At 63.7% G+C, this 11,620-nt stretch overlaps 1 protein-coding gene and 1 long non-coding RNA gene across 3 annotated transcripts; both read right to left on the bottom strand.

The window, feature by feature from the left end:
* Window positions 1-557: 557 nt before the first annotated feature.
* On the bottom strand, window positions 558-1,610 carry LOC308062548. The gene is made up of 2 exons (XR_013927614.1): window positions 1,307-1,610; window positions 558-1,051 (listed from the first exon to the last, which is right to left on the bottom strand). It is a non-coding gene; the product is annotated as an uncharacterized lncRNA (long non-coding RNA).
* Window positions 1,611-2,236: 626 nt separating this feature from the next.
* Window positions 2,237-4,521, bottom strand: LOC308061955 (uncharacterized protein). 2 transcript variants are annotated; one of them, XM_080382702.1, is made up of 4 exons: window positions 4,402-4,521; window positions 3,997-4,134; window positions 3,227-3,403; window positions 2,237-2,770 (listed from the first exon to the last, which is right to left on the bottom strand). In XM_080382702.1, the coding sequence occupies exons 1-4, from the start codon at window positions 4,510-4,512 to the stop codon at window positions 2,597-2,599; spliced, it is 600 nt and encodes a 199-aa protein (XP_080238828.1). In that variant the 5' UTR covers window positions 4,513-4,521; the 3' UTR covers window positions 2,237-2,596. The 2 variants fall into 2 exon arrangements, with proteins under 2 accessions (XP_080238828.1, XP_080238827.1); XM_080382701.1 differs by having other exon boundaries at window positions 3,997-4,521.
* Between the last annotated feature and the right edge of the window lie 7,099 nt (window positions 4,522-11,620).

The raw sequence follows: 11,620 nt of genomic DNA, 5'->3' as shown, positions 1-11,620 counted from the left end.
CTGCCGCTCTGTGCGGAGGCGCGGGGCCGGCCCGCGGCGCTGAGGGGCGGTGGGGCCGCAGGGGCAGCGGGGTCGGGAAGGCGGTGGCGTGGGCTCTGAGGGGCCGGTGTGCGGGACAGCCGGGAGCGGGCAGCCCGGCGGGCAGCGGGAGCGCCCTTCGGCCGGCCTCTGTGCCGCCACAGGCTCACCGCCCCGGCCATAGGTGGCCAAAGACTGTTGCCGTGCATGCCCGGGGCATCGTGGAGGGGCTGCTGGCTGCCCGCAGGTGGTCTCCCCTTTGGAGACTGGTCAAAGGCTTGGGCTTTGTTTGTTGGGCTTTGTTGATGGCTCAACAGAGGGCTTGGTTTTGCAGTGTGCCCCCTTACTGCTGCTCTGGTGACGTGCTGGGCAGCAGTGGCTGCAGGGCAGGTGGGGACAAGTGGCATGGGCAGGAGACAGAGCTGCCCATCCTGCTGGGGACATGGAGGGGCCTGTGCTGCTGGAGCCAGAGCATCGGCGGCTTGGTAGCCCCTGGGCTCAGCCACGTCAGCCCCAGGCAGTGCAGGCTGCTCAGACAGTGGGTGGCAGAAAAAGTCATTTATTGCGGCAGCGTGGCCCTGGAGAGGGGAAGGAAGGCATTGCTTTCAAGTTCTGCTTCGGCTCCACCTTGGGCTTCTCCCCTCTGCTTCACAGCCCAGTGGAGCAGCTGGCACTTTATGGCAAAGGCGAAGCATGAGGGCACATCTTTGCCCTGGACCACTGGAAAGAGCAGTTGTCCTGCTGCTCTCCAGAGGACGCCAGCTCCTCTGGGGCTGAGGTGTCTTCTTCCCTGTTAGCCTTCAGGAAGAGAAGCCTGCAGAGCATCCTCGGGCTGGGGCTGCTGCTTCGTCTCTGCCTGAGCAGAGCCCTCGCTGGGGGTCGAGTGCCACCTCCCCCATGTCCTTGGCAGCCATAAGCGCAGTAATCATAGGTTAAACCACCCCTTACAGCCTTCGTCGTCCAAGGATGAGGAATGTCTGAGTTGCCAGGGAGGAGACCAGGGGGCTGGTGTCTTTCCTTGCGCCTTTAAGCACTGTGGGGACAAAGCAGCAGAGGTGAGGTGACAGCCCTGTGTCCCCTCCAGGCAGGGCACACTGCACCCTGTGATTGCCAGGGCCAGGAAGCAGCCAGGGGACAGGTGGCTCGGCTGGAAGCTGCTTCTCAGGAATAGCCCCCTGCAGAAACACCCCGTCCCCCCTAGGCACGCTGGGAGCAGATCCCCCCTTGCCCAGGTTGCGGGGGGGAGCTCCGTGCTAGCTCCTTCCTCCTCCCCACTGCCCTCGCTCACCATGTCGGATGTACTCCATGTGCTGCTGCTCACGCACGCACCGCCCAACGAGCCCTGGAGCAACACAGTGTGTCAAGGATGCTGCTGCCGCTCAGAGACCCTTGCAGCCAGCCCACCTGGCTGCACGGTCCCCCCGGGAGGGCTGACCCCGGAGTGCAGCATCAGGGAGGGGATGGATGAGCCTCCTGCCAGCCCCACCTGTGCAGGCAGGGGCAGGAGGGGGTGAAGGGGTGCCCCATAGGTCCTGTGCTGGGACACAGGGACCCTGGGAGTCATGGCTCACCGATGAACCTGACAGCCTCCCATCGCAGGGACTCCTGCCAGCTGTGCAGGTAATGCAGGCTCTGGTGCAGGTAGGCCATGGCCCTGCTCCTCTTCTTGGCCAGCTGGAGAGAGGAGAAGGGTGCAGGGTGGGCGCAGAGCTGCCCCCGCGTTTGGCCATCCCTCCACCCAGGGCCATCCCCCTTCCCCCCAGCAGGACATCCCCAGCTCCCCACTGTGTGGCACCGGGGTTCAGAGGGAGCATCAGGCTCCCAGGGATGCAGGGGTGCCACCCTAGTGGCAGGGTCCCCTTGGGGACCCCAGGGGCAAAGACAATGTGGAGCTGAGCCTGCTCCAGGAGGGTGTGTGCAGCCAAGGGGGCACAGCCCTCCATCCCCCCTCCCTCCCCGCAGGGCACAGGGCAGGGCTTGCCCGGGGAAGATCCCAGGGGTGTTGGGGCTCTGCTTACCAGGCACTCGCTGATCCTCCATGTCTGCCCGGTCTCAGCCATGTGCTCCAGCTGCCTCCACTTCAGGAACAGGCCAGCACTGTGGAGGGCTTCCTGGGAGGCCTGGTGAGCAACAGAGATGCCACCACCACCATTGAGGGCACAGGACCCTGTGTCCTCCCTCTTGGCGGGGCTCAGAACTTCTTCTATCCCATGCCAGGAAGACACTCCAGCTGGGAATTGGTGCTGTCACCATGCTCAGCACCCCGGGGAAGAGAAGGACAATCACCCTCTCTGACTGGAAGGCCGTCAGGGCTTCAGTGCTTTGGCCCTGGTGGCCCCAGGCTGTTGTGGAGCTGTAGCTCAGTCTCTGGGGCTGCAGGACCCATGGCAGGGGCTGTGCGGAGGGAGCTGGGTGGGAAAGGGACCCACCTCCCCGTCCATCTGGGCAGCAGCAGGAGAAGGGCAGCAGTGGGCAGGGAGGGGGTCTCTGCCTGGCCCTAGGGACTCAGCAAGCTAGACCTCCCAGTGGCACACATTTGAAGGGTCCAGTGTCAGCATTGCCGGGCCCAAAGGACCGGTCAGGCTAAGAATCCCACCTTGGCCACACTTTTGTTCTGATCGTGCAGGTGCAAGAGCAGTGGCAGCAGGCTGCTCCACACCTTCTTCTTCATCTTCTTCTTTTCAGTGCCCACCACGAGCCACATCACGCTTTGGAAGAGGTGGATGGATTTCTCCCGCACAGTGTCCAAATGCTGGGGAAGGAGGGGAGGAGGACCTCAGCCCCAAGCGCAAGCCCGTGGCAAGCGAGGGGCTGACGTGGAGGTGAACTTCCCCCAGATGGCTGCAGGCAGCCCTGCTCCATAAGGGAGTGCATGAGCCGTGGCATGCAGAATGTCTGTGCAGAGGGGCTGGGGGCCGGAGAGGGAGACCCTGTGGAGGACTGGGGGATGCTGCCAGGGCAGGGTGCACATTGGTGTTGCTCAGCACACCGGCTGCTGTCCTGCCACCCCCGTCCGCCCTGCGGCAAGCAGGCCGAGCCAGGGTGAGTCCACGCTGGGGGTTTGGGGTGCAGCACGGAGTCACCGAGGGCAGCGACAGTGGCTGGGGGCTGCAGGGCAAAGCATCCTCCTGCAGAGCATGGGGGCTGCGGTGGGAGACGCGAACGAGGTGCTCAATGAGGGGAGCATGGGGCTCTCCGCCAGCCTTACGTTGTCAAAGAGTGGCTGGAGCTTGTCAGCCAGCGCCGGGGCAATGAGGCTGGGCTTCTTCCCCGCCGGAAGCTGGAGCATGTTGTCAAGCACGGAGAGGGCCACGGCGCTGCCGTCACTGTCATCAGCCTGCAGCCGCTCCATGACGTACGGCAGCAGGACAAGGGTTTTCCATACCTGTGTGAGACACGCCACCTCATTTTTGTGAAGCGGCAAGCGACCGCAGGGCTGAAAACCCTCCCCGTGAGCACTGGCCTCCCCGCTGGCTTCTCAGCAGGCAGCATGGGTTACGAGGGCAAGCGCCTGGCAGACAGGGCTCCCTGGCACGGCCATGGGAAGAGCAGGGTGCGCAGGGGGAGGACAGACAGCTCTGGCTCCTTGCCAGACCCTCGGCTGCCCCCTTTTGCAACAGACCCCCTGAGCAGCCTGGTGGGTGACCAGCGCTGCTTGGAAAGCTGCGCGAGCTGCCAGCAGGCCCTGCGTTTCATCGCGGGGCTCATCACCCCACGGCCACGCTCTGCAGACCCCACACTCGGGCTGGTGGCTCTGCTGCCATCATCCCTGCTGGGACGTGCTGGCAGTGGGACCCTGTTCCCCTCGGCACTGCTGCCTCTCCCCTTGCCATGGGGCAGTGGGCCAGGGACGCGGGAGAGCTGGCTGCAGCTGGCTCAGCTCCCCATGCCCACAAAAGCCCAAGCCACCACGTTACCTACCACCCACAGCTCTGCCATGGGCTGTTGTCGTGGCTGCCCCAGCTGCCCCCTACTCACTGTGTCAGGCCTCTCGGTGAGCCTGAGGATGGCCCTGAGCACCAGGGTGGGCATCCCCAGGCACTGGCTCTGCAGATACGTGGGGAAGATTGCCAGGGCACAGTCCAGCTCTTCACTGAGGCCAATGCAGCCCACCATCTGAAACACACGCAACGGGAGCTGGAGAGGTGCAGCGCTGGCTCCAGCCATCAGCTCAGGCAGGGCAAGGACACCGGGGCAAGGCCAAGCCTGAATGGAGGCAGCAGGGACTGCGGAGAGCCCCTGTGCCCCACACCGCACTGGTTGCTCGCCTGGCTCCTCCATGGTACCAGCCAGAGCCCACCTGCTGCCCCAGCTCCCGCTGCAGCAGCGGGCATGGGAGAACTGAGCATCGGAGGGAGCTTGGAGCAGTGCCATCAGGCTCACCTCAACAAAGAAGACCATGGCGACCATCTCCCAGGAGGGGTTCTCCACAGAGAGGAGCTCTGCCAGATGGCGGAAGATGGTGGAGCGCAGGGATCTTGGGGTGTTCCTCATCTCCCTGGAAGGGGGAAGGAAGCACTGTCAGGCCTGAGCCAGGCGGGCACATCTCTGGGGGTCGCACCAGTCTGGTCATCACTGGACTGCAGCACTTTCTGCAAGCAGTGGGGACCCCCTGCCATCAGCCCCAAGGGAGGGGGTGGTGTGGGGTGCACAGTCCCCCAGGAGTGTGGAGAAGGGGCTCTCACCTGGCCACGATGCGCACTCCCAGGAGGTGGGTCTGGGCACTGAGCAGCATGTCCCAGCCACCCTGCGCCTCGATGGCCAGCATGTGGCTCTCAAGGCCCATCCTGCAGAGCAGCACCGTCATGGCCTGCACCACAGACCTGCACGAGGAGAAATGCTCAGCTCCCACCGGGACCCCTGGCTTGGCTCCAGGTGGCTGGCAGGGACGAGCGGACAGGGATGGCGCACCTGATAGGAGTAATCAGACCCTGTTGGTGGCCCGTCCAGAAGATTAGCACCTCCTCTGGCGTCAGCTCTGTGGTGAATGACACTTGGAAAAGCAGTGCCAGGAAAAGCCGGGGGAAAATGTCTTCCACGTCCCGTGGGCAGCTGGACTGCAGGAGGATCTTGCTTATGGTCCTGGCTGCCTGCAGAAGACACCAGACACGGACATCTCGCTGACCCCTGGGGAGGCCAAGGCTTGGGGCGGGCATGGAAGGGAAGGGGTGGCCCCAGACAGCTGAGAGCAGCCCCGGAGGTCAGTGAGGCCTCATCCAGCAACTCACAGCCAGGGAGAGGATGCGCGGGTTGTCCTTGGTAGAGGCGGAGGTCTTGTGCAGCGACTGGTTCATCATGACGTTGATGAGCTCCTGCAGCACCTTCTTGGCAGCCTGGGGCTCAAAGAGCATCACCGCCCACATGGTCATGGCGACACTGTGGAGAACCAGGGCTCTGTCAGTGGGGACACCCAGGAGTAAGGCCAGCCTGAAGTCCCTTGGGAGGGTATTGGGACCCCTCTGCCAGGGTGAGAGCAGCCCTAAAGTCTGGTGAGCCCCGTACTAGGTGCATGTTGGGGAGCAGTGCAGCAGGCCGGCCACCACCTCGCTGGGGTGTTTGTCTGCCAGCACGCGCAGGGCCCTGTCCAGGCTGTTGACGGCTACCAGCATCCTGATGGAGGGCAGGTTTGTGTAGATGGCGCGCACGATCTTCAAGACCTGGAGAGGAGACACAGGAGGGAGTGGGGATGTCAGTAGGGTGAGCGCGGCTGTTTCCCCAGCTCCCTCTGGGAGCTGCTTCTGTTCCCGTTGTGGTATGCCAGCTGGAGATGGTGTCAGCGCTGGCCAGGTGCAGAGCCGGGGGAGGAACGGTGCCCCGGGGGGCTGGAGCATCAGCTGTGCCACCCCTGGGCGACTCACCTGCCCCGGCTGGAAGGCAGGGCCCAACACAAGGACATCCACCATGTGGGCAGCCACGCGGATGCTGTAGGTGCTTGGGTCTGTCATGTTCTTGATGGCTAGGAGGATGATGTCTGCCCGGTCAGAGGGACGGAGGTATTTCGTGAACTTCTGCGGCATGAAGGAGAGGAAGGGAGATTTGTCACCTAGAGCATCCCCCAGAGCATCTTGGCTGTGCAGGGAGTGGGACGCAGAGCCAGGCTGCACTGGGCAGATGGACGGTGGGGGTCAGGGTGCCATGGGGAATCAGAGCTCACTGGAGGCCTTTGCCTCGCCCCTGCTCGGGATCGGCGCAAGCCCCCGCTATCGCCATGCATCAGGTGTCCCTTCGCTCATGCTGATCCCGCCAGCCAGGAGCTGAAGGCCCTTCTTACCAAGAAGATTTCTCTGGCGCCGCTGGTTTGCAAAAGCTGCTGGGGCTGCCTCGCTTGCCAGACCTCCTGGTGCTCCAGCTGCCCTCTGTCATGCGGCCAGGGCTGCCTGCCTGGGGAGGAGAAAAACCGGGGTGCTGAGAGAGAGGGTGCAGAGCTGGAGGTGCAGTCTGAGTGCTGGGCAGAAAAGTCACTGGCAAAGGACTGGGACGCCCTGACAGGTCTGGGGAGCAGATACGCAGGGAGGGTCCGGGGCTGTTGTGAGCAGGGCTGAGAGGAAATGGCTCTTCAGACTGCAGGCAGGCAGGCAGGTTGTATGCGGCTTTCTCTGGCCAAGGAGGGTGGCCACTGGCTGCCCATGCTGGGGGGGACCAAGCCCGACACGGCCTCTCTTACTTCTCTGCTTCAGGATGAAGGTGTGCAGGTGATGGAGAGCTTCTGCAGCCTTGTGGCGGGTCCTCTCATGCTTGCAGGTGCAGCAGAGAATGAGGTGCCCCACCAGCAGCCCCAGTATCGCAAACTGATGACTCTTGGAGCACTGGTGTCTGAGGACTACAGTTTGTGCAAAGCAGGAGCAGACCTGGGGGAAGAGAGGCAGTGCAGGCACAAGGTGAGGCCGGTCACAAGGTGAGCCCCAGCTGCTCCCAGAGCAGCCGGGCACCAGGCCGGAGCAGGGAAGCCAAGTTCCTGCCTGTGCCTGCGGCAGCCCTGCCCTGCCCTGCCCTGGGAGAGAGCGTGGACAGGGCAGGGACAGGGCAAAGACTCCTGCTCCCAGCCTCCTGCTGACTGGGTGCCCAACTTCCCCAGGAGGTGCCAGGGCTCCGGGCTGCAGGGACAGGGCAGTGGGACTGCCCAGACCAGGAGCTCGGTACCTGTGGCATGGAGCAGGTGGTGAACTCGATCAGACTGGCAATCTGCGCCATGGCCCTCTCCTGCACTGCTTCCCTCTGGGACCTGGTGAAGGGCAGCAGGACCTGGGAGGAGAAAAGCTGCTGGTGTGCCAGGGAGGTGGCATGGCGCAGCACGGCACAGGCAGGCTTGCTCCGGGGCAATGCCTGGCATGGGGCATGTGTCCTTCTTGCCTCTCGCAGCAACGTGCTGCGGCCAGGCAGGTCGCCGCATCCTGCTCCTGCTGCTGCCTCTGCTGCCTTCCACTCCTCCCCCCTCAAACAACGTCCCTGCACCCCCCACCCAGGGACCCCAAGGCTTTATGGTGACCAGCTCCCTGGGGAACGGTGGTGGGGGCTCTGGGATATGTGCCGTGGTAAAGCTGGAGGGGGAAAGCCCCAGGGCGGGGCTCCCCTTGCCAAGCCAGACAGGCAGGTCTGTCTGGGCGGGAGTGTTGGGCAGGATGGGCAGCAAGCACGGCTGCAGAGGTGGGGTGAGCTGTGGCAGGAGAAGAAGGGGCTCTGGCAGCAGCCAGGGGGCAAGGGGCTAGTGGGAGGGGCATGGCGGGGAAGGAGGGACATTGCCTGCCCCATTCCTTGCACCAGGCGCTGGGAGCGCCACCGCTCGAGCCGGGGGTCACTGCCCATAGGGACCCTGTGCCAAGGCCAGACCTGCAAGATGTTCTGCAGCTCCAGGATGCCAAGCATGCCAGCACTGCATACCAGCACCTTCAGCATGCTGTCCATCACGGCCATGGTCTGCGAGGGAGACAGAGTCTTGGGGGCAGCCCTGGAAGCCAGGGAGGGACGGCCATGGCCCTGCGGTGCCCAGGAAGGGACCCTGGGGCAGGGGATCTCCCCGTGGTTCACCCTGTGGCATACCTTGGAGTAGAGGGAAGCCTCGGGGTCCTGGGTGTCCTCCTGTGGGTGCTGGTAGAAGATGCTGCGGAAGCAGGCTTGGAGGAGGCTGCTTGTCTTCTCCTCCAGACGCAGTCCCACTCTGCTGCAGGGACAAAGGGGTGCTCTTGGGGCCCAGCAAGGGAGAGGCAGACTCTGGGGCTGGAGACCTGGCTCGGCTCCCACGCCACAGGGGTCATGTCAACCCCCACGCTACTGACACTCAAGTTGAGGGGGAAAACCCTGTACCGCCCCCTGCCCCTCCCTCTCAGACCCAGCACGGGGGATGCCCCCCATATGGGACGAGTGCTGTCGGGGCCACCTGGCACCGAGGAGGCCAAGCTGGGGGCCGGGGCAGGTACCTCATAGAGGTGATGGCCAACATGGCTTGCTGCCACACCGTGGTGCCCAGGTCGTCAGTGGGCTCCTCTTGCAGCAGCACCTGGGGAGCACAGCAGGGTGAGTCACGTCAGGATGGGGCAGTCTCCTTCAGCCAGCAAGAGCCTGCGGGGCTGGCAGAGCCCCGGCTGCCCCCATCCTGGCACCCCCTCCCAACCCAGCACTCAGTGGTCCCAGGCCCCGTGGTGGCAAGTTCTGTGCCCATCACGGAGCCACAGGCTGGCCAAGGGACCTGCAAACATCATTGGGTCCAACCCCCAGCTCCAGTCGGGCCACGCGAGTGGTTTTAGAACATCTCCAAGGAGAGAAACCTGGAGCAGCGCTCCTTCACACCCCCCTACCCGGCCAAGCCCTCTCCTGCCCCCAGGGCTGTGCCACTGCCCACTGCCCCTGGGCCTGCCTCTTGAGGCCTGACTGCTTGTCCCCTCACCTGGATGGTGTCCACCACCTCCCACTGAAAGTCGTAAAGCTCGTCCCACACGCTGGAGTCCATGGTGGCGGTGCCGCAGGCGGTGCAGATGGCGGCCAGAAACTTCAGCTTCTGGTCTGCTTGCTGCCAGCCGAGGAGGGGACAGAGGGACAGACAGCGCTGATGTCTAGCTATGCATTCAATCCCCATTATCACATTGTAGTCACCATGAAGGGATTCACTTCTGCTCGTGAAGTTAGGGTCGCCGTACGTCTGTAACTTTGTCCTAATGACAAGTGCCCCTGAAGGAGAACTCCAAGCCTGATAAGGGGAACACCTCACCCCAGGAGGTGCCAACAGCCCGTTACTTGCAACAAAGGCAAGAAGCCAGCGGAACGAGACTGAAACTAGGGGCAAGGTAAAGGCAGCGGGGGGAGAGCGCAACCACCGACTCCAGTCAGGACTAAAGGACTCACCCTCACCCCTCCCTCAGACATGCAGTAAATGAAAAACACACTGTAACTTGAAATCAAAGCGAGAGATCTATAGACCAACGGAAAGCTACCGCGCGTACTAATTACCAATAGCATCTTTTAGGTAGAGTTTGGAAAATACGTATGTATAACTAGACTGCATAAATGTTAATCTTGTTCTTCTGAGCTTTGCGCTTGCTTCGTGGAGCATCATCAGCTAAGCCCCAGCTTTGCGCGAATCCGTAATAAAGAAATGCCTGGACTCCGTGCGTCGGATGGCTCTTGCCCAACGGGCGAAGGCGTACACTTTTTGGATAACAGTGTCAGTGGGGAGAGACAGCTGGGAGGGGGCATAGCCCCCGGCACCTTGTGAGCAGGGCATGTGGGCAGAAAGACTGGCCGGGAGGTAGGGGCACAGCCTCGTAGAAGTGGCCACGCATACCTTTGGTCTGATCCTGAGGAAGCCTCGGATGATGTCCAGGGTATTCTCTTCCTCTGTGGGCGCAGCCAAGTCAGAGTGGCAGGAATCTGGCGGACACAGAGCAGGCAGGGCTGGGGTCAGGCCGTGGGCAAAGCGCGAGCCCTCCGCCCAGCTCCTGGGGATGTCCCCAGCCCCAGCTCAAGGCTGGGACACTGGTGTCCCCTGCGCGCCCCAGGGGTGAGGGTGCGATGCTGGAGGGCAGCACCAGGAGGGGGGCCCGGTGTGCCTGGGTGAAGGATGCACTGGTACCAGGGGCAGGGAGGGTCCCTGCCCCAGGGATGCTGTGGCAGGGCTGGGTCTTTGGCCGCTGCCCCATGGGAGCCTGGCTGCCATCCTGGCCGGGGGCTGCGAGTCTGGGGCAGGGCAGGGCAGGGTGAGCAGAGTGGGCAGCCCCCTGCCCACGATGCCCTCACACTCACGCGCATGCAGCAGCGGGAACTTACAATTGTTGGGCTTCAGCCGCGAGCTGGGAGCTGGGGCAGCTCTGTCCTTTTCCTGCCAGGACTGCCTGGGGTGGCTGGCGGGTATCCCCGCCATCCTGCGGCAGGGAGAGAGGAAAGGGGTGAAGGGAAGCCTGCAGCACCCGGGGCTGCCCTGCCAGGGGCGGTGGGGCAGAAGTAGCTCTGTTCAGGGGGCTCCTTGCCACCAGCCTGCCCCGACACCTTCCTCCCAGACACTGTGGGGGCAGCACCGGGTGACACGGCATGTCACAAAGTGCCCCACTGTGACCCTTCCTGATGCCCCAGGGCCCCACTGACCGCTCCTTGCCCCAGGGGGTTGGGACTGACTCCCTCTTCCTCCTTCTCCCTCTATGGGGCTGGGGTTCATCTAGACTGGGGGCATGCCACTTGTCGTAGGGACCCCTCTGTCACCTCGCTCCTGGGGCCGCACCCGCTTGTGGCCAGGCTGAGCTGGGGCTCAGCCCCCACACCGTCAGGCACGCTGAGGCTCTTCTCTCTTCCACCTGGGGCTCGGGACAAGGCCTGCGCGGCTCCCCTTGCTCCAAGGCTGGTGGGCACACAGGGACGACAGACGCCCTCCCGTGCGCTCAGCCGCAGCCGCACAGACTGGCACTGCTGGGGTCACTCGGGTTACCCCGGGCACTGTTGCCATGGTGCAGGGCACTGTTCCATCATCCCTTGGCTGGAACCCGGGCGGGGGCGGGGGGAGTCCCCCTGCTCCTCACCCCAGCCCCACTGGGCCCAGCCCAGGCCTGCTGGGCCAACCTGGCGAGGCGAGCTTTAAAGCGAAGGATGCAGGGGGAGGGCTGCAGTGCGGCAATGCTCGTGCCATCACCTGCGACTGGGGCATAAGCCAGGCCAAGCAGAGCAGCGATATGTGTTCCTTAGCTGCCTCCCGAGATGAGTCCCAGAAGGCCAACCGCCTCCAGGCTGTGCATGGCGGCGGTGGATCCTCTTGCACCCCTCCCGGGAGACCTGTGTGCTCGGTCGCCTCTCTGCAATGCCCATACACCAGCACACGCGGCACAGGGGATCACCAGGAAGAATGAAAGATCTGTGTGCGGTCGCAGGGCCATGAGCTCATTGCAGTTACGGAGACATGGCGGGATAGCCTCCACGGCTGGGAGGCTGTCGTGGGTGGCTGCGTGCTTTTTAGAAAAGAGGCCAGCAGGGAGAGGTGGTGGAGTTGCTCTTTGTGTGAGGGAGCAACGGGAAGGTCGCGAGCTCTCCCTTGGGGTGGGTGCAGGACGAGTCCAGAGGTTACGGGTAAAGATGAAGGGGCCCGCCAACACGCGGGATGCCGTTGTAGGTGTTTGCTACGGGCCAC

This window comes from Falco punctatus (genome assembly GCF_963210335.1).
Source record: "Falco punctatus genome assembly, chromosome: 4".
NCBI classification, from domain to species: Eukaryota; Metazoa; Chordata; class Aves; order Falconiformes; family Falconidae; genus Falco; species Falco punctatus.
The sequence above is the reverse complement of the archived record's forward strand: the minus strand, read 5'-3'. Positions and strand labels throughout refer to the sequence as shown.

Bases quoted from the DNA above. Each gene is read 5' to 3' on its own strand.
- LOC308061955 (XM_080382701.1), bottom strand. From the start codon at position 4,512: ATGAGGAACACCCCAAGATCCCTGCGCTCCACCATCTTCCGCCATCTG. The intron at 3,404-3,996 runs GTGAGTAGGGGG...TGTCTCACACAG, and splicing joins TCACCGAGAGGCCTGACACA to GTATGGAAAACCCTTGTCCT. The intron at 2,771-3,226 runs GTAAGGCTGGCG...CTCCTTCCCCAG, and splicing joins TCCAGCCACTCTTTGACAAC to CATTTGGACACTGTGCGGGA.